We start from the raw sequence: 23,886 nt of genomic DNA, 5'->3' as shown, positions 1-23,886 counted from the left end.
TGGGCAGACTCATCATGGGAGGTTCTTCAACTGACAACATATGTATCAAAACGAATGTTAAAATCCTTAACACTCCTTGCATTAACTACCATTCTGATAATGCTTTCGATTCATTAACAATTCTCCATGTAAAACATTTACGAGTACTCCTCACACCACTCCTCATCACATGCTTACATAACTTCCAGGGATGACTTCTGGTTCTTTCACTCTCTCCTTCTACACTCTTTATAATCAGATCAGGATTGATCCGATAAAATCCTGTGACTAACTTAAAGGTCGCTATCATATCACTTCCTTTCCTCCTGTCCACCAAACTCTGCCATCTACATCTCTTCAAACTCTGTTCATAGCCAGACTTCCTAAGTCCTGATATTGACTTAATCACTCGTTCATGGACCCTCTCGAAAGATTTCACATCACATTGAAAACCATTGTTTCACCGGACATCCTAGCAGTACGAAGACTCATCGTAGGATACTCAAACCATGCGCACATTATCTATGATGCCTTCCCTTGAGCTGATTGAGAGACGAAGCACACACACACACACACACACACACACACACACACACACACACACACACACACACACACACACACACACACACACACACACACACACACACACACACACACACACACACACACACACAAAGATGTGGGTCACTATGGCAGAAGTAGACCCAATCATTCTACAATGCAAGATATTTTAAACTGTATGCTAATATTTAGTGGAGCACCAGTGTGAATACAAAAGGTACAACTCAAACCACATCAACATTTTTATTGATAATTTTTATCCGCCATACATTACAGGAAATGTAATCCCAACACAGTTATGAGGATGCTAAATTTTTTCAGCGATACCAATATAAGAATCACCCCGGTTACTGATTTCATAACTAGTGTCTTTCCGTTCTTGTGTTGAAAATTCTAAAATTTTAAACCCAGCTTTGGTTAATGAATTTTCCACAATTTCCTTTGTCAGGTTTAAAGAAGGGTATTTTTTGCCTGATAACTCCCATTCGGTGCATCCAAAAGCACCAGTTAAGAAGAGACCACCTCCTTTACGCAATAATGAAGCAAAACTTCTTAGGGCTTTTTCGTGGGCTTCATTGTTGGGACACGCTGCTTCTAAGCACCCTAAAGAGACCAGAATGTCATATTCTTGAATGTATTCATCCGGTATGATCTTGTCAGCTATGGCGTCGCAGAATACGACAGCCTTTGTATGACGACGTATGCGATCTTCAATCTCTTTGGCTCCTTTTTTGATGTCACTGAAAAATATAAACATTTATTAAATGGTAGTATTTATAATTAATTTGCTGAAATAAAGCGTATTTATTTTAGTGTAAGAGAATAATCAATTATTAGGAAATATCACAATTCTTCAATAGTTCGATCTGCAAGGACCATTGGATTCTGTTTGAGCCTGTTACGAAAGAGAAGATGAATATACCATCTTCAATATTGATGATATAATTCAATTGTTGATAAAAAACAATCTTTTTATAACTGACCTGTATCTCCTGAGATTTCTTTAATTAAATAAATAAATCTTTTTCCCCAAGTGTCAAATATGGGAATTTTTCCAGATCTTATTACAATTTAATACCATATGTGGTTAGGATCAAGATAAGAGGAATCTGATAGTTATATTATTATTATTAATAATTATTCTTGAATTCATTCCCAATATGTGCTTGCACTCATAAAATCCAATGGAAATCTATTACAATCACACATCACCCTATGAACAAAAATCTAGTCCTCATCCCCGTCTTAGCAGTCTTCATTGTTAGCGCCCTCTCGTCCTTACCTCACGCTCCTTAAATTAAAAAATTCCATCAATTGAAATCCTGTGTGACTCTTTCAGAAGTTTGTAAGTCTCAATCATATCACCCTTCTCTCTCCTGTCTCCAGTCTACAAATTCTCAATCTGTCTTCATATTCACATCCCCGTATTCCACAATCCTAATATCATTTTTAAAACTCTCCTTTGTACCCTCTCCAATATATCAGAATCACAACGGAAACCAGGGGACCAAACCTGCGCGCAATAGTCCAAGTCAGGTCATATCAAGTACTTGTAAAGAGGCGAAATAACATCCTTATTTTTACATGCGAAAGTTCGTTTCTGCATTTCAGTTATCTTTTGAGTTGTATTTGCAATCTTTGCCACATGACCTCTAAACTTCAACTTCCTATCTATTAACATTCCAAGATTCCTAGCCTCTTCAATTTCTTGTATTCTAATCTCACAAATATAATAAGTCATTGGATATCTAATCACGCCAAAGTGGATGACTTTAAAATTAGTGACATTGAACTGACATCCATTTTTCCCTGCCCACAATTCCAGCATATTCAAATCATTCTGCAAGTACTGCATATCAGCAGTATTCATGATTACCTTACTTATCTTTGTATATAACAAATATCTGTATGTTGCCCGTCAAATTCTTCCCAATATGATTAATGTAAAGGTTAAATAACAGTGGACCAAGCACTGATTCTTGTTGTACACCACTGGTTACCTTAAACCTTGTAGATTCACATCGCCGTATACCACTTTTTGATATCTGCCAGTCAGCCATCCTCTTATTCGTGCTAATATTGCATAACCGAAACACAGTTTCTCCAATTTATGCAACAGTCTACCATGCTGTATTTTGTCAAAAGCCTTGGCAAAAGTGTCATGGTGTATCCATTCGCCTTGTCTGGTTCAATGGTAACATTGCTATAGAATATGAGCAAATTGCTAAAACATGACCGTCCCTTAGTAAACCCATGTTGTTCATTGCAAAGTAGAGATTCACTCTCAAGCCATTTCGGAATGCAAGCCATGACCAGTTTTTCCAAAATCTTCACCACCACTCTTGAGATACTAATCGGGCGATAGTTGGAAGCATCGGTCTTTGCGCTAACCTTGCGCAATGGAATTACCATACATTCCTTACATTCCTGCTGAATCTTCCTTGTTGCGAGACTGATATTAAACAGCCTGGTCAAAGGAATGGCCAGTTCAGCTGAACACTCTTTTAACACACGTGCTGATATCCCATCAGCCCCTATTGTCATAACCGACGTCATTCTTATGCACACGGTAATCCTTCCACGTCGTCCTTTTCTTACGAATCTTTTTTTTCTACGTAATAAGATTACACATCCATTTGATTCCTACTCTATTTATTCTTCGAACTCTTGGGACACATTCTGATATCGCATCATTCGAGTGTTATTTAAATGCTTCCCATGCACTGTTGATATTCTTTGCATCCAGCAACCGATCCCATTCCTCTGAACTCATTATATTCCTCAGATGGTCATATGTCATGATTAGCATGATTTAGAATAATTTTGCAAATAAAAAGGAACCAGTCAAACCAATACCGAAGGACAAAGATTTATTCATCTGTGTATTTGGACCCGTTTATTTATTTCAATCACACTGGAGCGAAGTGGCTTGACGGATGTTTGTAGATTCCGAATAACTACGTGGAATAAGATTCATCTACCGAGCCGTGCAATAACTTCCATCGATACTAACAAAACGAATTTTATTGACACTTTTTTGCACGAATAGAATTGCAATATTCATTCGTGAATATTGCAATTCGTGCAATATTCACGAATGAATATTGCACGAATATTCATTGCATGAATATTCGTGCAATTTCTCATTTTAAGGCGCAAACGGCGCCTTAAAATGAACGTAAAAGCTCAATTAAATTTTAGTTTTATTCTTTGTGTAGGGATGGTGGCAATATTTCTGTTATTGATGAAACTCGAGTCATATAATGTGAACTTTCACATTTGTGTATGTGTGTGTGTGTGTGTGTGCGCGCTCGCGCGCGCGCGAATTTCTCAATCATAGATTTCGTAGCTTCCCAACACAGCAAAAAGAAAACCAATACATAATAACCAACTGGTGTCATCCTCAGATAACCTTACATATAACCTTCAACGATGAAAGCAAAGAAATTAGTTCTCATCCAAAGTGTATCATATGTAACCAAATGCATGTAATGTACGTATCACATGAACAAATGTACGTAATGTAAGTATCATATGCAAACAAATGTACGTAATGTTGTATCATATGTAAACAAATTTATATATTGTACGTAATAACTCTAACAAATGTATGCAATGTAATAAAAAAAATAAAGATTTTTTTTATTGTTCACTCCACTTAGTGGGCAGACTCATCATGGGAGGTTATTCAACGGACAACATATTTATTAAAACGAAACTTAAAATCTTTAACACTCCTTGCATTAACTACCATTCTGATAATGCTTTCGATTCATTAACAATTCTCCATGTAAAACATTTACGAGTACTCCTCACACCACTACTCATCACATGCTTACATAACTTCCAAGGATGACTTCTGGTTCTTTCACTCTCTCCTTTTGCTCTCTTTATAATCAGATCTGGATTGATCCGATAAAATCCTGTGACTAACTTAAAGGTCGCTATTATATAACTTCTTTTCCTCCTATCCACCAAACTCTGCCATCTACATCTCTTCAAACTCTCTCCATAGCCAGACTTCCAAAGTCCTGATATTGTCTTAGTCACTGGTTCATGGACCCTCTCGAATGTTTTCACATCACATTGAAAACCAGTTTCACTGGACATCCTAGCAGTACGAAGACTCATCGTAGGATACTAAAACCATGCGCACATTATCTATGATGCCTTCCCTTGAGCTGATTGAGAATCGAAGCACACACACACACACACACACACACACACACACACACACACACACACACACACACACACACACACACACACACACACACACACACACACACACACACACACACACACACACACACACACACACACAAAGATGTGGGTCACTATGGGAGAAGTAGATCCAATCATTCTACAATGCAAGATTTTAAACTGTATTCTAATATTTACTGGAGCACCAGTGTGACTACATATGGTACAACTCAAACCACATCAACACTTTTATTGATAATTTTTATTTGCCATACATTACAGGAAATGTAATCCCAACACAGTTATGAGGATGCTCATATTTTTTCAGCGATAACAATATAAGAATCACCCCAGTTACCGAATTCAAAATTAGTATCTTTCCGTTCTTGTATTGAAAATTCTAAAATTATAAACCCAGCTTTGGTTACTGAATTTTCCACAATTTCCTTTGTCAAGTTTAAAGAAGGGTACATTTTGCCTGATAACTCCCATTCGGTGCATCCAAAAGCACCAGTTAAGAAGAGACCACCGCCTTTACGCAATAATGAAGCAAAACTTCTTAGGGCTTTTTCGTGGGCTTCATTGTTGGGACACGCTGCTTCTAAGCATCCTATAGAGGCCAGCATGTCATATTCTTGAATGTATTCATCCGGTACGATCTTGTTAGCTATGGCGTCGCAGAATACGACAGCCTTTGTATGACGACGTATGCGATCTGCAATCTCTTTGGCTCCTTTTTTGACGTCACTGAAAAATATAAACATGTATTGAATGGTAGTATTCATAATTAATTTGCTGAAGTAAAGTTATCTTAGTGTAAGAGAATAATCAATTATTAGGAAATATCACAATTCCTCAATAGCTCGATCTGCAAGGACCATTGGAATCTGTTTGAGCCTGTTACGAAAGAGAAGATGAATATACTTCATCTTCAATATGGATGATATACTTCAATTATAGATAAAAAACAATCTTTTTATAACTGACCTGTATCTCCTGAGATTTCTTTAATTAAATAAATAAATCTTTTTTCCCCAAGTGTCAAATATGGGAATTTTTCCAGATCTAATTACAAGTTAATACCATATGTGGTCAGGGATCAGGATAAGAGGAATCTGATAGTTATATTATTATTATTATTAATAATTATTCTTGAATTCATTCACAATACGTGCTTGCACTCATAACATACAATGGCAATCCATTACAGTCACACACCACCCTATGAACAAAAATCTAGTCCTCATCCCCTTCTTAGCAGCCTTCATTGTTAGCTCCTTCTCGTCCTTTCCTCACCCTCCTTAAATTGAAAAATTCCATCAATTGAAATCCTGTATGACCCTTGCAGAGGTTTGTAAGTCTCAATCATATCACCGTTCTTTTTCCTGTCTGCAGTCTACAAATGGTCAATCTGTCTTCATATTCATATCCCCGTATTTCACAATCCAAATATCACTTTTAACACTCTCCTTTGTACTCTCTCCAATATATCAGAATCACACCGGAAACCAGGGGATCAGACTTGCGCACAATAGTCCAAGTGAGGTTATATGAAGGACTTGTAAAGAGGCGAAATAATACCCTTATCTTTAAATGTGAACGTTCATTTCAACATTTCAGTTATCATTTGAGTTGTATTTGCAATCTTTGCCACTTGACCACTAAACTTCAACTTTCTATCTATTAGCATTCTAAGATTCCTAGCCACTTCAGTTTCTTTTAGCCTAATCCCACCAATATAATACGACATTGGATATCTAATCACGCCGAAGTGAATGACTTTCCATTTGGTGACAATGAACTGACATCCATTTTCCACTGCCCACAATTCTAGCCTATTCAAATCATTCTGCAAGACTGCATATCAGCAGCATTCCTGATTACCTTACTTATCTTTGTATATAACCAATATCTGTATATTGCCCGTCAAATTCTTCAAAATGTGATTAATGTAAAGGTTAAATAACAGCGGACCAATAACTGATTCTTGTGGTACACCACTGGTTACCTTAAACCTTGTAGACTCACATCCCGGTATACCACTTTTTGATATCTGCCAGTCAGCCCTCCTCTTATTCGTGCTAATATTGCATAACCGAAACCCATTTTCTCCAATTTATGCAACAGTCTACCATGCTGTGTTTTGTCAAAAGCCTTAGCAAAAGTGTCATGGTGTATCCGTTCTCCTTGTGTTGTTCAATGGTAAATTGTTATAGAATGTAAGAAATTTGCTAAAACATGATCGTCCCTGAGTAAACCCATGTTGTTCATTGCAAAGCAGAGATTCACTCTCAAGCCATTTCTGAATGCGAGCCATAACCAGTTTTTCCAAAATCTTCACCACCACTCTTGAGTTACTAATCGGTCGATAGTTGGATTCATCGGTCTTTGCGCTAACCTTGTGCAATGGAATTACCATACATTCCTTCCATCCCTGCTGAATCTTCCCTGTTCTAAGACTCGTATTAAACAGCCTGGTCAAAGGAATGGCCAGTTCAGCTGAACACTCTTTTAGCACCCGTGCTGATATCCCATCAGTCCCTATTGTCATAACGGACGTCATCCTTATGCACACGGTATTCCTTCCACGTCGTCCTTTTCTTACGAATCTTTTTTTCCCTACGTAACAACATAACACATCCATTTGATTCCTACTTCATTTATTCTTCGAACTCTTGGGACACATTCTGATATCACATCATTTAAATACTGTTTAAATGCTTTCCATACACTGCTGATATTCTTTGCATTCAGCAACCGATCCCATTCCACTGAACGCAGTATATTCCTCAGTTGGTCATATGTCATGATTAGCATGATTTATAATAATTTTGCAAATTAAAAGGATCCAGTACAAACCAACACAGAAGCGCAAGGATTTATTCATCTGTGTATTTTGGACCGCTTTATTTATTTCAATCACACTGGAGCGAAGTGGCTTGACGGATGTTTGTAGAGATTCCAAATAACTACGTGGAATAAGGTTTATCTACCCAGCTGTGGAATAACTTGCATTGATACTAACAAAACGAATCTCATTTACACCTTTTGTACGAATAATCTACACGTTTACACGTTTTTGAAACTGCAACTTAAAATGAACGTAAGTAATGTTGCTCAGTTAAATTTTAAAACAGCTCAGTTAAATTTTAGTTTTATGTTTTGTGTAGGAAAGGTGACAATATTTCTCTTATTGATGAAAATCGTGTCACTTGGTGTGAACTCCCACAGTGTGTGTGTGTGTGTGTGTGTGTGTGTGTGTGTGTGTGTGTGTGTGTGTGTGTGTGTGTGTGTGTGTGTGTGTGTGTGTGTGTGTGTGTGTGTGTTATTTCTTGCTTCATAGCAGTTAGCTTTCAAATACTGTACCTGTAACCTTCCAACTTTGCAACAGACTCTAGAAAATAAGAATAGTCCGCCGCTCCTGGTTCATTGTTCAAAAACCTCTTCACCATTTTCTGGTTTGACTCAGAATAGTCGCCAGTAACCATATAAGTGTATTGAGCACTAGTAGAAATTAATCCATGTATCATAGGGCCACATCCTATTTCGAGTAGCTTAGAACCTGGGAATCTTTCTAATTAGATAAAGAAATATATTAAAAAAACGTAAGAACACATTAAAGATATTAATCATGAAATAAGATTAAAGACAAAAATACTCTTTGTACTTTAATATAATTTATTGTATTCAGCAATATTGAAATTAACCCATTTTCACGGATATGCACTGCCACATGGTATACGCCAGCCGCACCACTTGTTACCAAGAAAACAGTATTATATTACTTTTAGGGAAACTAACAGAATTGTATTATACTGACACATTATGTTACATGCGTGTTGAGTTTACCACATTCACCCTTCAGGTTTTTAATGTTGTCCAACAAACAAACAGACAACACGTGAAGATAATCTGTAATTTTGTATTGACACTAATTTGAAACTTTTGCTTTGCTATTTCACGATTCGATGTACATTTCTTGATTCACCTTCTACATTATTTCAATTTATAATGTTTTGTTTTGGGATTCATCTTATCAGAATATTCAATTCAACCAGTTGTTCCTCAGACCAGGCTATGTATTTTAAGTCTCAGTACAAGGAAGATTCTAAAGGAGTGTAGAAAAGTCCCATAACACAAGATTTTGAACAGGTGGATAAGAGCATGCATTCAGAAATCAATTTGCAGTGAACCTAATTTATAATGAACAGCATGGATTTCTTAAGGAAGTTCGAGTTTGAATAACTTGCTCACACTTGATAATACTCTTACCATTGAGTTAGACACAGAAAAAGGATACACCAGGATACGTTTGGACTTTGCTACTGCTTTTGACTCATGACTCAGAATGCGAGACTGTTTTATAAGTTAGAGAATGTGAGACTGAATTATAAATTGCTACTCTAGACAAGAAGATGGTTGAAAAACAGATATCAAAAGTACTGTATTGGAGTTATGAGTTTAGAAGACTTAAGGTCATCTGAGGAAAATGGATGTTAGTACAATATTAGTAAATATAAAGCTATCAACTTTGGTATAATAAATTAACCAATGCTATATTGATGGGATTATGATAGACGAAACTGACTAGTCTAGTGATCTTGGAAATTAGTTGATATGATGTTAAAGATCAAGGGTTAGATAGCAATAATTCCAACACTTTTCAGCTTTTCAAAGTTTCGGGATTACAGTTATCCTCAAATAATTCAAATGCTGAAAAGAACACTGACATGTAAGAGTAGGAAATCACTTTGCCTTTTAACAAGGCTTTGATACTACCTGATTTGCAGTAAGGTACGAAGATCTCGTTTCTTGGTTTTGAGGTGATGCAGACGCCATATTGTATGATGTGCCACACCAGTGGCAATCATACACTATGGATATCAGCGCAAATGCTAAATCAGAAGAATAAGAAAAAAAAAATACTGTCTTTTTTACTTTATTTAATTTTTGTATGTTAGATTCAGTGAATACAATTTGTTTATAATATTACATTCAAATAAAAGGTAACATAGGAATTAAGAAGGTATATATTACAGAGCTAATAGTCATTTGAAATAATAAGAAATAACTATTTATTTGTTGTGCTGGGAAAAGAAGTTTCTAAACGAAAATGATGCAGAGAATTCAAAACCTTGTTTGTGTCATATCCGTTACTTAAAATTACTAATGCTAACAAAATAAATAAATTGAATTAACCTAAAAATAAATGAAACTGAATTAACCTATTTCTGTAAATTCCAGTTACAGAAATAGGTTAAGAGAACAAGGAATCGAAGGTAAAATTAATAGTCATATTGGTTTTAAAAAAAAATAAATGCAAGCATTAATTTACTACAACAATTATTTCCCACGGGAACGAAGAGCTCCAACCTAAACACACGATTTCTCACCTGCGTACAACAATTTGGCAACCTGATAAGAGGATATCTTCAAGATAGGACTTAATGAGAAATCTACAGGGTTGGAAAATAAATTCACATACATTTTATTTATTTATTAATTTTGCTTAGTAAATAGAATATGTAGTTAAATTGAATTTTAAAAGTAAAATATAGGAAATAACCAAACAATTAGGGAAAAAAATCCTTTCACTTGTCACAATTCCATACTCTAACAGCATTCGGAATTCGAAACCGGAAATAACATTTACCCTAAACAAAACGGCGCACAGACTTTCCCACCAAGCTTGAGAAAACATAGCATGAGCAACTGTGGGAAAGAATTAATACAGAGAACCAATCGGATAGTAATCTAAAATAAGTAGTCAACTAACTTTTCTGGTTATTCACAGAAATATTTTTCAACTCCTGTGTTTTATGGTTTTTGTGCAGTGAATATATGTTAGACCCAGTAACTTATAATGAAAAGTGAACTGCATTTTCAGACTTGTGTTTGTCTTCTGTGAATATGTGTTAAAAATCAACAATTTGGAATATTCAGAAAACTTAGATATTACCAAGATGTTCGCATTCCGGAAAGAAATGTAAGTTATTTTTTTTAAAACATAAATATAACAATTGATAATTGTAATTTCAATAATCAGTGATCATATGTTTTGGTAAGAGTCATTCTCATACTGAATATTATTTTTTCATAAGAATAATCATAGGTTACATATTAGAGTGTCAACTTGGATATATTAGTGGCTTTTCATTTCTAATGTGTGTGTGTGCTTGAAGGACACCAGCATATAATTAAATTATTCAGAAAAGCCCAAACACTATGCCTATCAAGACTCTACTCTAAGAATTCCCACCATTTAACAGAAAAGAAATACCCCAAAATGTATTGGAAAATTAGTATAGCCATCTATACACAACCAAAGACAAAACATGATGACAATGACGGATGTGTGTCACCCTGAGAAAATTCCAAGATATGTTATCTGAAAAACATTTCCCACAATCGCATAGGGCAAACCAAAATACCATGTGATATCACAGAGAGACATGTTCCCCAGAAATTTCCAAACATTCCAAACTCTATCTTCATCTGAAAACAACACACATCCAAGTCACGATTCCATATCTTATCTTGATCTGGTAAAAGTGTTCCACCAATCACGATACAAACCCTTATCCACTAATATTCTCCCTTTCCATTCAATACAATAACGTCACTTACTTACAACTAACAAATGACGTCACTTATTTACAACTAACAAATAACGTCACTTATCTACATCTGATAATAACACACAACCACGACATGAATCCTTATCTTGATCTTGATCTTGTCAGAAGTGTCCTACCAATTACGACACGAATCCTTATCTCTAATCATCACCCATAATTCCATACTTGAACAAAACACAAGAACTGAAACCATTGACACATATGCCCCCAGGAAATTTTGAACATTCCAAACTCATGACGTCCTGCACAAGATGACGTCATCATCTTATCAACCAATCACCACGTCACGATTCCATATCTTATCTTGATCTTGTCAGAAGTCACCGTTATACTATTGCCTTACATTATCAATCGTAATGGCAAATCTATTTGTTTATTATGCAATAATAGTGTGGCTATTTCTAATAAAAAAATAATATAGAAAGACATTTCCAAACCATTCATGCCAGTTGTAATTTTAAGTTTATTTATTTAAATTAGGAGGAGTCGGCAACGCAGCTCCCGCGATCGTCGTGGCCTGCAATATTGTGCTCTTCATATGAAAACGTTTGCCGACCACTGGTATAGTGTGGTATTTTTCAAGAATTTTGGAGATGACTGGTAGGTTAGCTATTAGTCTTCAGTTCTCTGTATCGTTTCTTTTGCCATGCTTGTAAATTCACGTAATTATCTCAGGTTTTAATTGTGGTATAATACCAGTGTCGAATATTATGTTCAAGAGTCTCAGAAGTATTGTATTTATTTGTTCAAAGTGTCATAAAATGTTTGTAAGTCGTATTTTGTCTATTCCTCGAATAGTCTTTGTTTTTAGCTGTAAGGGCACTGATTTCAGTTTCTGTTTTGTTACAGGTGGAAAATACATAGTTTGCTGTTGACTTAAATAAAATAAAAATAAATCAGCTAACACCTTTATTGGGAGTAGGCGAGGCCATTATACCCTATCTAGCTTTTGGAGACTGAATGGGCAGTTCAATATCCACCGGTAGCCAATCAGAGAAAGCTGCGCCATGTCTATCAGTAATGATAGCAGCCACCAACGAAGAGGCTGGCAAACAAGTGCTGCCATATCTTGGTACCTAACCCTAATAAGTTATGTTAATGCCTGAAGTAATGTGGGGACTATGGTCGATTTTCTCGAGTTTACGGGATAAAAAACCCGAGTTTCCGGGAGAAAAAACCTGCTTGTCCGTGCCAGAGAGCGACCAACTCGGGAATTGGTCGAAGAAAGGCTTAGAAAAAGTACCTCCAGTCGGCGACTAGACTTGAACTTAAATCTAACTTCCAGCAACCAAGCACACAGGACACAAGCACCACTTATACTGAACTATACAGGCCACCTTGCTGTTGACTTTGTGCTGGTAGATTATCTTTTTTGACTTGTGTGATATTGTTTGTGAAGGAAGAGTTGAATAGGTCTGCTACTTCCTTTTGGTTCATATCCTAAGCAAAGTTTTCTTCGGATTAATCAGGATTAGTTTTTTAAGTTTTGATGACCTTTCATTCTAGGGTTATATTTTTTATTCTTTTTATGAATAATAAAAATAATAATAATAATAATAATACTCACTTTCTCTAATTATCTTATGTATAATTGGAAGAAAGAAGTCTCCAAATGATTCAGCTAGGGTTGTAGTAGCCAATTCCACATATTTTTCTGCATCAAAAGATTCCCCCTTGAAGTATTGTCCCCAGTTTTCTGAAAATTCCGTCTTCTTTTCACTTGTAGACATTTTCTGGAACGAAAAAAAGGAATTTAAAACAAACTCAATCAAACCATTGTGTTAAAATATAAAATTAAAGAATTATGGTAGATATTAAAACGTATTGCTTTTCTGTGAGAAAGAACATGGAAGTCAGTTCCCGTGGTTTTTCTGAGTATTTATCAGTCAATGAGTAGTATGCATTGGAACTTCTAGAAAATTCATATCTCGATACTGCGTTATACATTTCATCAACCATCTGATGCATTGCGATGATTGAAAACTAGTTAAATTTGTGACTTTACACAAATTGATTGTTGATTTACACTGGTTCGTGTTTCCAAAATCATTTTACAAGATTAGTTGTTTTAAAACGAATTCTGCATTTTTTTTTCTTCGTTACATAGAGTAACAACACAAGCGAAGAACTGTTTACTATGGTCTTGAATATCTTGTCTAGTATTAAAGACTTCAATGAAAACTAATGATTTTGAGAAGAAAGTCAGATTTTTTCATCTTTGTATACAGACAATATAACCAGAGAACACAAAACAACACAAGCAGCTGACATCGTATTCTACTTAGGACGTGAGAGTTCGCTGGATTTTCAAAATAAACATTAGCTTGTTGTGCGGGGTTTGCGGAAAATACTCGTATCATTCACAGCCAACATAAAAGCCGACAGCACTTGCAATGGTTCCATTCTTCTTGTTCCATTGTTTTCTTGTTTCCAGCAAACATTTCTTCCATTTGTACTCCTGATTCTTTCTCATTCAGATGGTAGTATTGCAACGACATCTATTGAAAAAGGAATCCTCCTGGAATTCAATATCACCTCCTTTTTTCACGAATATTCCATTGCATATATCCAGTGGCTATCCCCTACAGAGATATCAGAAGAAACTAGAACAACCAATACCAAAACAGCTTCCAGTCATTATGATGTCTCATGAATTGTGATCGAGATGTGCTGTTGAAGTAATACCAGTTGTTTTTCTCCCTTCGCTACAATATACTCTTCCACCCAACAGCAAGGAAGCAAGCCAATATTACATACCTGCTAATTTTCTTTAACAAATTGTGTTTCTGACAATTGTCGACCTATTTCTCTCTTCTGTGTGTTTCTCAAAGTAATGGAGAAGGTCATCTTTCCACTTCTTCAATACTTGGAGAACCAACAGCTGATCAATAATCACCAATATGAATTCTATTAAATCAAGATCCACAGATCTCTTCAACTACATCATCCACTTCTAGATAAACGCGTCATGGAAAGATTTGTAGAAACCGGTGTTACTCTTCAAAAGTGTTTGATCAGTTTGGGCATCGAGGGTTTCAGTGTATGATATTCTTCCTTCAGCTTTTCCGACTATGGCAGTTATTTCTCATGGGTCTGTTATTTTTATTTCAACTCCTTCTTCCTTTTGTGTTTAAGCGAGTTTCTCTAACTGACCACAATATATCTATACGGTTTAGGAGATGATAACATTCTCTACTGATCCTACCTTATTCCCGCTAATAAACATTCAAGATTATCTACAATAAGCGCCCTAAGCACTTATCTCTCTACACCATCTTTCAAAGGGGGAGATGATATTAACCTAATCAACTTCACAGCTTGTCCTTTTTCTCAAAAAACGCTTCGATTCTATTTCCCTTATCTTTGTCTATACTAACTTATCAGTCAAGCTTCTTGAACGGATGGTAACTGCTTCCTTTGCTAGAATAATCTCATCGCTTGTATAGCATTAGCAACTTAAAAAAAAAACCCAGATAGTTGATCACCCCTCTCCCACGGACACCCAAACCGCTATTTGATATCGGTTTCACCCTTGTCAGATTTTGCATTGTTTTCTGTAGATATTTCCATGGAATCTGTTCATTAGGAGCCAAATATATGATGTGTCCCGACTAAACCAAATACAAGCAACAGTTTCCAACTTTCTTTTACGCTTGAAATGGCGAGTCACCGATCCTGATCATTTCAGTAGTTTTTTTCATTCCATCTACCACAGTTTTGAGAAATACTCTTCCCCAATCCTTCAGCTCTTTAAAAAGAATATGAACGGATTATTTTAATATTAACCTCTTACTCACACATAACAGTTATTTGTTATAGGCCTTTAGGCTTATTGTGTGTAGCAGTGATGTACAGTCAGTCCTAGAGTTACGAACTTACCTACGATTACCAGTGCAATAAACAACCTCAAAAAAAAAAAATATATATATATATATATATAATACCAGTTGTTTTTCTCCCTTCGCTACACTATACTCTTCCACCCAACCGCAAGGAAGCAAGCGAATATTACATACCTGCTAATTTTCTTTAAAAACTTGTGTATCCCTAAAGAACTACTTTTAACTAACATGGAGAAGGCAGCTTCGCTACTTCCTACCGCAGACGCGAGTTTACTTCGCATCGAAGCAATTCTTGCAATCAACAACGCAAAACCTCCTTCTGATAATATATCCCCTAGTGAGAGACTTGCAATTAAAAATCTAAGGATTAACAAGGACATCGTCATCTTAAAGGCTGATAAGGGGAATGCAACTGTAGTTCTAGATAAAATAGACTACCGAGAAAAAATCTTAACACTGTTAGATTCAGATAGTTATTCGGAAATTGAGAGAGAGAGATCCAACAAGAGAAATACACAATAGAACCAATAATCTCCTACAAAAGACCATAGAAATTCCACGGAATACACGGCTCTCCATCCGCTCTTTACACCCCCTCATTCCAAGGTTATATGGTCTCCCGAAGGTACACAAAGAAAACTATCCACTGAGACCTATAGTAGACAGCATTGACTCACCCACACAGGTTATCCAAATATTTGGCGTCATCGTTAAAAGCTTATGCGGGAAAATCTTCTTCTTATATTAAAAACTCAACAGATTTTGTCTCTAAAATAAAGGACCTAAAACTAAACTCTTCTGACATCATGGTGAGCTTTGACGTGGTAGCACTCTTTACCAACGTTCCGACACAGGACGTTCTCCATATTTTAAAAAACAAGATTTCAATTAAAATGTTCTCTCTGTTATCTCACTGTGTAAACTCTGGCTATTTTGAATTCGAAGGTAAACTATACAAACAGGTCAAAGGATTAGCTATGGGAAGGCCCCCCTCTCTCCTGTGTTAGCCAACATTTTTTTCGAGGAATTTGAACAAAAAGCAATCTCCTCTTTTACTTTAAAAACGAAAATTTGGCTTAGATATGTGGATGATATATTCCTCATATGGGAGCATGGTACTGAGAATCTTCACAAGTTTCTCGACCACTTAAACAACCGCCATCAAGATATAAAATTGACTATGGAGATTGAAGAAAATAGTTCCATCTGTTTCCTAGATGTTAAACTCACCAAGACGCCTGAATCAATTAAAGTCTCTATATTTAGAAAGCCAACTCATACAGACAGATATTTGCATGCGTCATCCCATCACCATCCAGCGCAAAAGTTGGGTATTATATCAACTCTAGCGAATCGTGCAAGATATGTACTGTCAGATGAAGAAGAACTGAAAAAGGAACTACAACATCTTAAATGGACCTTTAAAAACAATGGCCACTCTCTAAAAAATATTAACAACCAATTATCCTACCGTCAACGTAGCAATGTAGAGACACAGGACGACTCCAAAGGTCATATCGTCTTGCCATATATCAGCACACTATCCAAAAAGCTGAGTAGAATTCTAAAGAAGTTTAACATAAAAACGTGCTTCTCGACTATGCCAAAAATAAGATCACGCTTCAACAACTAAAACTACCTCACAACCTTCTACAATTCCCAGGTGTATACAAGGTCACTTGTGAATGCGGAAAGCCTTACTATGGGCAGACAGAGAAATCTATCTTACTACGTCTCGAAGAGCACCAGCGAGACAATGCTTATAAAAGAACCAGAGCAACTGCTCTGTCGAGCCATGTCCTGTTTTCAATAAACACGAACAACGAAAGCCACCAACATGAAATAAACTGGCCATCAACTTCAAACCTACACATCTGCCATGATGAAGTACAGCGCCGCATTGTCGAGTCAAAAGAAATCACCTTGGACCCTTTTCACATGAATAACAATCTTAGCTATAATTTGCCTGACTTTTTCAACTCTACTATTAGATACTGGAGATCGCGTGATTCCACACACGCACAGGTGTACAACAATAGAACTTTAACTCGGACTGTAGTTCAAGCTCATAATAACTGTAATTTACAGTCGAATATCATGGCTTTATAATTGTATAGCTTTCGAGTGTGTCAATGTTACTTTCGTCTCTTTTAATATCTTTCTATGTTCTTATCGCCTGATGAAGTCGTTCTTGAAGAAACATGTTGCGTTTTTTCAAATAAATGTCATTGTGTTATAATTCTCGGGTTTTAAGTCAGTTAATTTAGAAAAATGAATATATATGTTACCGCTAAAGTGCAGAAATCAGTTATTCTGCAGATTATCTAGGTATTGTGCAGATTAACTACGGTGATCCGTTAATGTGCGGAAAATTGTTTCATTTCTCAAATTACCTAGGTAATCTGCAAATTACCTACTAGACACTCGTTAAAGTGAAAATAATATCTTTGCTGGAACAACAGCAACGTTTCTGTTCGCTTAAATTAACATAATATTATTTATTTATTTTTCGATATCTAAAGAATCAAGTTAATACAATCAAACAATCAACAAATTAGTTGATAGAATCAATTATCAATACAATTAATATAATACAAGGAATCAAACGGTTTAAAATATTATTACAATTAAGAAAAAAACATATGATAAAATTATGTTTACTTATTAAAAAACCAAACTAAAAGTGGAGGGAGAGGGGGGAAGGGAAAGGAAATGAGAGAAACAAACTTTTGAACTTTAACGATACGGAAGCCGTTAATGTGCACATTACCTAGGTAAAATGCGGAAAACTCTTGATTTCGCACGTTAACGGAGCAAATCAGTTAATCTGCAGATTAGCTAGGTAATCTGCACATTAACGGTTTTCGCACTTTAGCAGTAACATATATATATATATATATATATACATACATACATACACCAGGATATATATATATATATATACACACACACATACACCAGGATATATATATACATAAACATACACCAGGATATATATATATATATATATATATATATATATATATATATATATATATATATATATATATATATATATATATATATATATATATATATATATATATATATATACACATACACCAGATATATATATGTACCAGAATATATTATATACATTCACCGGGTATATATATATATATATATACATTCACCGGATATATATATATATATATATATATATATATATATATATATATATATATATATATATATAGACGCACATACACCAGGATAAATATATATATACATACATACACACACCAGGATATATATATATATATATACATATATACACACACCATGATATATATATACATACCCCGGGATATAAATATATATCTTTATGTGTGTGTGTGTGTGTGTGTGTATATATATATATATACACAGGAATATATATACATACACATACATGCACCGGGATATATATATATACATGCACCAGGATAAATATATACATACACCGGGATATATATATATACACACACACACACCGGTATATATATATATATATATATATACACAAACACACACCGGTATATATACATATATATATATATACCGGTCAAGTTTGCGCCTGCAAGTGATGCAAGTCACCCTACAGGTGGTGCAAGGCCAAGGCCACTCGTGGTAAAGGTGGCATAAGCTCTGATCACTAATCTTAAAATTTACCTTTAATGCCAAAACACATCTCCAAGAAGGGTATGTATGATGTTTTGTATTAAAGGCAAGTGTCCACTACTCAGACAGGTTTCGACCTTTATTGAGGGTTCGGCAGTGGGAGCCAGGCTAGAAATACCAAGATTTAGTAATACAGAGCTTATAAGTATTTTACCAGAACAAGTTACCATAAGATGTTTTTAATTAAATAAAAATCTCTGGTGTAGATATAAATATAGAAAGTATTTTATTTTACCTTGGGTATAATAAATGTAAAAAATACCAAGCAATTTTAAACCTGGTTTTACTCCATTTCCCAAGTAAGTTTACCCAAAGTATTTTCCCCAAGGTAAAATACTTTCTACATTTATATCTCCTCCAGAGATTTTTATTTAATCAGGTTAAAACACCTTATGGTAACTTGTTCTGGTAAAATACTTATAAGCTCTGTCTTACTGAAATCTTAGTATTTCTAGCCTGGCTCCCACTGACGAGACCTAAATAAAGGTCGAAACCGGTCTGGGTAGTGGGCCCCTTGCCTTTAATAAAAAACATCATGCATCCCCTTCTTGGAGATGTGTTTTGGCATTAAGGGTAAATATTAAGATTAGTGATCAGAGCTTATGCCACCTTTACCATGAGTTGCCTTTGTCTTGCACTACCTGTAGGATCAGCTAGACTTGCATCGCTTTCAGGCGCAAACTTGACTTGTTTGTCTGTTTGCTTACTTGGGAAAAGGAGTAAAACCAGGTTTAAAATTGCTTGGTATTTTTAACATATATATATATGTGACAGAATGATCATTGACTCGGTTAACATACATAGTTTTATGAAAAAATTGAATGACTAGAACCGAGATTTAATTAAAAAGGTTTTAATATAAACACACTACTAGTTTCGCCCTGTAACAGCCTTCTTCAGGTGACATTATAAAAGAAAAAACACTAAACATTGAGGGTTAAAAGACTATGAACAACACAGACAGTCTTTACACATAATTAGCATTAAAACATTGTAGTTGTATTTGAAGCTATTCTTTCATTTGTTGCATTGTTGGGAGAGTGCGTGCTTGCTGCATCACGTGAACGCCAGTACATGATTACAGCTGAATGACTATCCTGGAGGTTGTAGCTTAAGTTGTTATTTAGATGAACAGGATTGAAGAAGATTTCTCTCGATTCCACAATTTTTCTCTCTATTTCGTCACTGCAACGGAAGATGTTTGTAGATTTTTCCCAGCAGACTTTGTGACTTTGGTTATCATCATTAGGATTAGCCGAGAAGAGGATATGACTTGATAATGCACTTGCTCGCTGTCTCTTGTAAGTAATGTCTCTCATGTGTTCTTCCATACGCATTTCGACAGATTTGTCTGTCTGCCCGAAATAAGGAATATCGCAGTCACATAATATTTTATATACGCCAGGGTATTTGAGTTGATGATGACAAGGTTTTGGGTGGCTAATTAAGGAACGGATCTTTGGAAGTGGAGTGAAGCAAGGCTAACATTTTTTTGGATAACTTGTCCTTGAGTAATGTTAGGACTTCATCTGTTATTAAAAACAACAACTGAATTATCCCGAAACGTCCGTTTATCTCTACGCTCTCTCCATCCGTTAATTCCTCGCATATATGGTGTTCCTAAAATCCATAAAGAGAACACCCCATTACGCCCAATTGTAGAAGGTATCGATTCTCCTACATACAAACCTTCAAAATACCTTGCCAAATACCTCAAAAGTTTTTCAGGGAAATCACCTTCCTTTATCAAGAACACTACAGAATTTGTTACATACATCAAGGATATTACAGTTGATGAAAATGATATCATGGCTAGCTTGGACATATCTTCTTTGTTCACTAATGTCCCAACAGATGAAGTCCTAACATTACTCAAGGACAAGTTATCCAAAAAAATGTTAGCCTTGCTTACACATTGCATCAGGTCCGGTTACTTCAAATTTCAAGATAATATATACAAACAAAATCATGGACTGGCTATGGGTAATCCTTTATCTCCTGTTCTTGCAAATATTTACTTAGAAGATTTTGAAACCAAGGCTATCTCTTCCTTTATTTTAACACCTAAAGTTTGGAAACGTTATGTGGATGATGTCTTCATTGTCTGGAGCCATGGACATGAATCCCTTATGGTTTTCCTCGAACATCTCAATAGCCGACATCAAAGTATTAAGTTCACTGCTGAGCTTGAAACGGATAATTCCTTGCTTTTTCTTGATGTCAAACTGACTCGCTCTTCTGCTGGTAAACTAAAAATATCGATATATAGAAAACCCACACATACCAACAGATATCTGCACAGTCAATCCCATCATTTCCCTCCTCATAAGCTTGGAATAATTTCCGCCTTGGGACATAGAGCCTGTTCTCTTCTTGATGATCCAAATGAACTGCTTACAGAAATAAACCATGTGAAAACTTCTTTCGAAGTTAATGGATATTCCAAGAAAATCATTAACAAATTCCTTCTTAATCCTCCCAGACATCACTCAGAAGAAACAAATAGATTCAAAAGCAATATATCTATTCCTTACATAAGTACTGTTTCACATAAATTAGCAAAAGTTCTAAAAAAATACAATATCAGAACCTTGTTCACTCCACTTCCAAAGATCCGTTCCTTCATTAGCCACCCAAAACCTTGTCATCATCAACTCAAATACCCTGGGGTATATAAAATATTATGTGACTGCGATATTCCTTATTTCGGGCAGACAGACAAATCTGTCGAAATGCGTATGGAAGAACACATGAGAGACATTACTTACAAGAGACAGCGAGCAAGTGCATTATCAAGTCATATCCTCTTCTCGGCTAATCCTAATGATGATAACCAAAGTCACAAAGTCTGCTGGGAAAAATCTACAAACATCTTCCGTTGCAGTGACGAAATAGAGAGAAAAATTGTGGAATCGAGAGAAATCATCTTCAATCCTGTTCATCTAAATAACAACTTAAGCTACAACCTCCCGGATAGTCATTCAGCTGTAATCATGTACTGGCGTTCACGTGATGCAGCAAGCACGCACTCTCCCAACAATGCAACAAATGAAAGAATAGCTTCAAATACAACTACAACGTTTTAATGCTAATTATGTATAAAGACTGTCTGTGTTGTTCATAGTCTTTTAACCCTCAAGGTTTAGTGTTTTTCTTCTTCGCATCATAAAATATTTCTTAAACATCATAAACATTTTTCTTCGCATCATAAAATATATATATATATATATATATATATATATATATATATATATATATATATATATATATATATATATATATATATATATATATTATATATATCCCGGTGTATGTGTGTGTGTGTGTATGTGTATATATATATATATACAGACTACATATCTATCTATCTATCTATCTATCTATCTATATATATATATATATATATATATATATATATATATATATATATATATATACATAAACATATGTAAATATACATACATAAATATCTCTCTCTCTCTCTCTCTCTCTCTCTCTCTCTCTCTCTCTCTCTCTCTCTATATATATATATATATATATATATATATATATATATATATATATATATATATATATATATATATATATATATATATATATATATATATATATATATATATATATATATATATATATATATATATATATATATATACACACCGGGTGTATAAAGTGTTTTTACCTTAGGTGTAATACAATTTAAAGGTACCAAGAAACAAGAAATTTTGTACTTGGTATAAATCCTTTTCCCAAGTAAGTAAAACAAAAGATTTGCGAGTGGAATATATTCACGCCTAATCTACTTGTATATAGAGGCTAATGACTTCATATCATATCACTTGCATTGGTATGCATCCCATAATGCAAAGCACACTCTTTTATCATATTCCATATGAAGTCATTTGCCTCTATGTAGTAAATTAGACATGAATATATTTCACGCGCAAAACTTTGTTTTGCTTACTTGAGAAAAGGATTAAAACCAAGTATAAAATTTCTTGCTATATTTAGAGTATAATACACCCACGGTAAAAAATGTTGACATCTTCTCTCGTCCAGACATTTTTATTAATAAGGTTAAGCACGTTTTGTCTACTTGTATATGAGATATACATGACTTCTGCATTACTTCAACCTTGGTATCTCTCCCGGGTGTGGCTGCCACTCATGAGACTTCAATAAAGCTCGAAACCGGGGTAGGTAGCGGCTCCTTCGATTATATATTACATTATACACGCCCGGAAGGGGTGTACTTTGCATTATGGGATACATAGTAAGGCAAGTGATATGAAGAAGTCATTAGCCTCCATATACAAGTAGCTTAGACGTGAATATATTTCACGCCCAAAACTTTGTTTGGCTTACTCCAGAAAAGGATATATATATATGTATATATATATATCTATATATATCTTACCATACCGCTCTACCAGGATGGATTCCTAAAGTTTCTTCGCATCATAAAAAGTTAAAACAATTACCTAGAAAGGCTGTAAAGTTCGCAACGCAGATAATCCACTAGAGGCAGTCTGGCGTTCTACTTTGTAGCTATTATCTAAGTGTGTGAACTTCAGCAGGCGTTGCCAGTACCTATCATATCACTTCCTGTACATTGCAGGAAGTGTCGGCGAATCAGATGATTACACTCGGAGATTTCTGTTTCATAGAGAGAACCACGTGCACTTTATGCTTTTGTCTCTGATGATGTCATTGAAATGAAGTAAGCAGTAGGTTTATCCAAGTGCTTATTTGGTGGAAGAGGGCTGTTACGTCACGATAAGAAACAAGACCACTAGATGGACAGTTTATAGCGCAGTTTACACGAAAAAAGTAAGAAAAAAATCATAAGTCATGGTTAACATTTCGTAGAAATTGTCACCCCCATGAAACCATTATTTTGTTCCATTAAATCATAAAGATGACGTAAGAGAAAACATGCAAGGACATGGTTGCAGTGTAAT

The 23,886-nt window shown here is 35.2% G+C and overlaps 1 protein-coding gene across 3 annotated transcripts; it reads right to left on the bottom strand.

The window, feature by feature from the left end:
* Nucleotides 1-771: 771 nt before the first annotated feature.
* LOC150093249 (nicotinamide N-methyltransferase-like) lies at nucleotides 772-23,589 on the bottom strand. Of its 3 annotated transcripts, none has more exons than XM_090413668.1 (4): nucleotides 23,343-23,589; nucleotides 12,952-13,117; nucleotides 8,113-8,320; nucleotides 772-1,283 (listed from the first exon to the last, which is right to left on the bottom strand). In XM_090413668.1, the coding sequence occupies exons 1-4, from the start codon at nucleotides 23,343-23,345 to the stop codon at nucleotides 851-853; spliced, it is 810 nt and encodes a 269-aa protein (XP_090269794.1). In that variant the 5' UTR covers nucleotides 23,346-23,589; the 3' UTR covers nucleotides 772-850. The 3 variants fall into 3 exon arrangements, with proteins under 3 accessions (XP_090269794.1, XP_090269795.1, XP_090269793.1); XM_090413669.1 differs by lacking the exon at nucleotides 772-1,283 and adding an exon at nucleotides 4,981-5,493 and having other exon boundaries at nucleotides 23,407-23,548; XM_090413667.1 differs by lacking the exon at nucleotides 772-1,283 and adding an exon at nucleotides 4,981-5,493 and having other exon boundaries at nucleotides 23,343-23,482.
* Nucleotides 23,590-23,886: the final 297 nt, after the last annotated feature.

The sequence above is a fragment of the Typopeltis vanoorti genome, chromosome 24 (genome assembly GCF_054136105.1).
Source record: "Typopeltis vanoorti isolate ZY-2024b chromosome 24, IOZ_Tvanoo_1.0, whole genome shotgun sequence".
NCBI classification, from domain to species: Eukaryota; Metazoa; Arthropoda; class Arachnida; order Uropygi; family Thelyphonidae; genus Typopeltis; species Typopeltis vanoorti.
The sequence above is the reverse complement of the archived record's forward strand: the minus strand, read 5'-3'. Positions and strand labels throughout refer to the sequence as shown.

Excerpts from the sequence above, each read along its gene's own strand:
- LOC150093249 (XM_090413668.1), bottom strand. Across the intron at positions 8,321-12,951 it reads ACATAAGATAATTAGAGAAA|AAAGATTCCCAGGTTCTAAG; the intron begins GTGAGTATTATT and ends TTATCTAATTAG. Across the intron at positions 1,284-8,112 it reads GCAAAGTTGGAAGGTTACAG|TGACATCAAAAAAGGAGCCA; the intron begins GTACAGTATTTG and ends TATATTTTTCAG.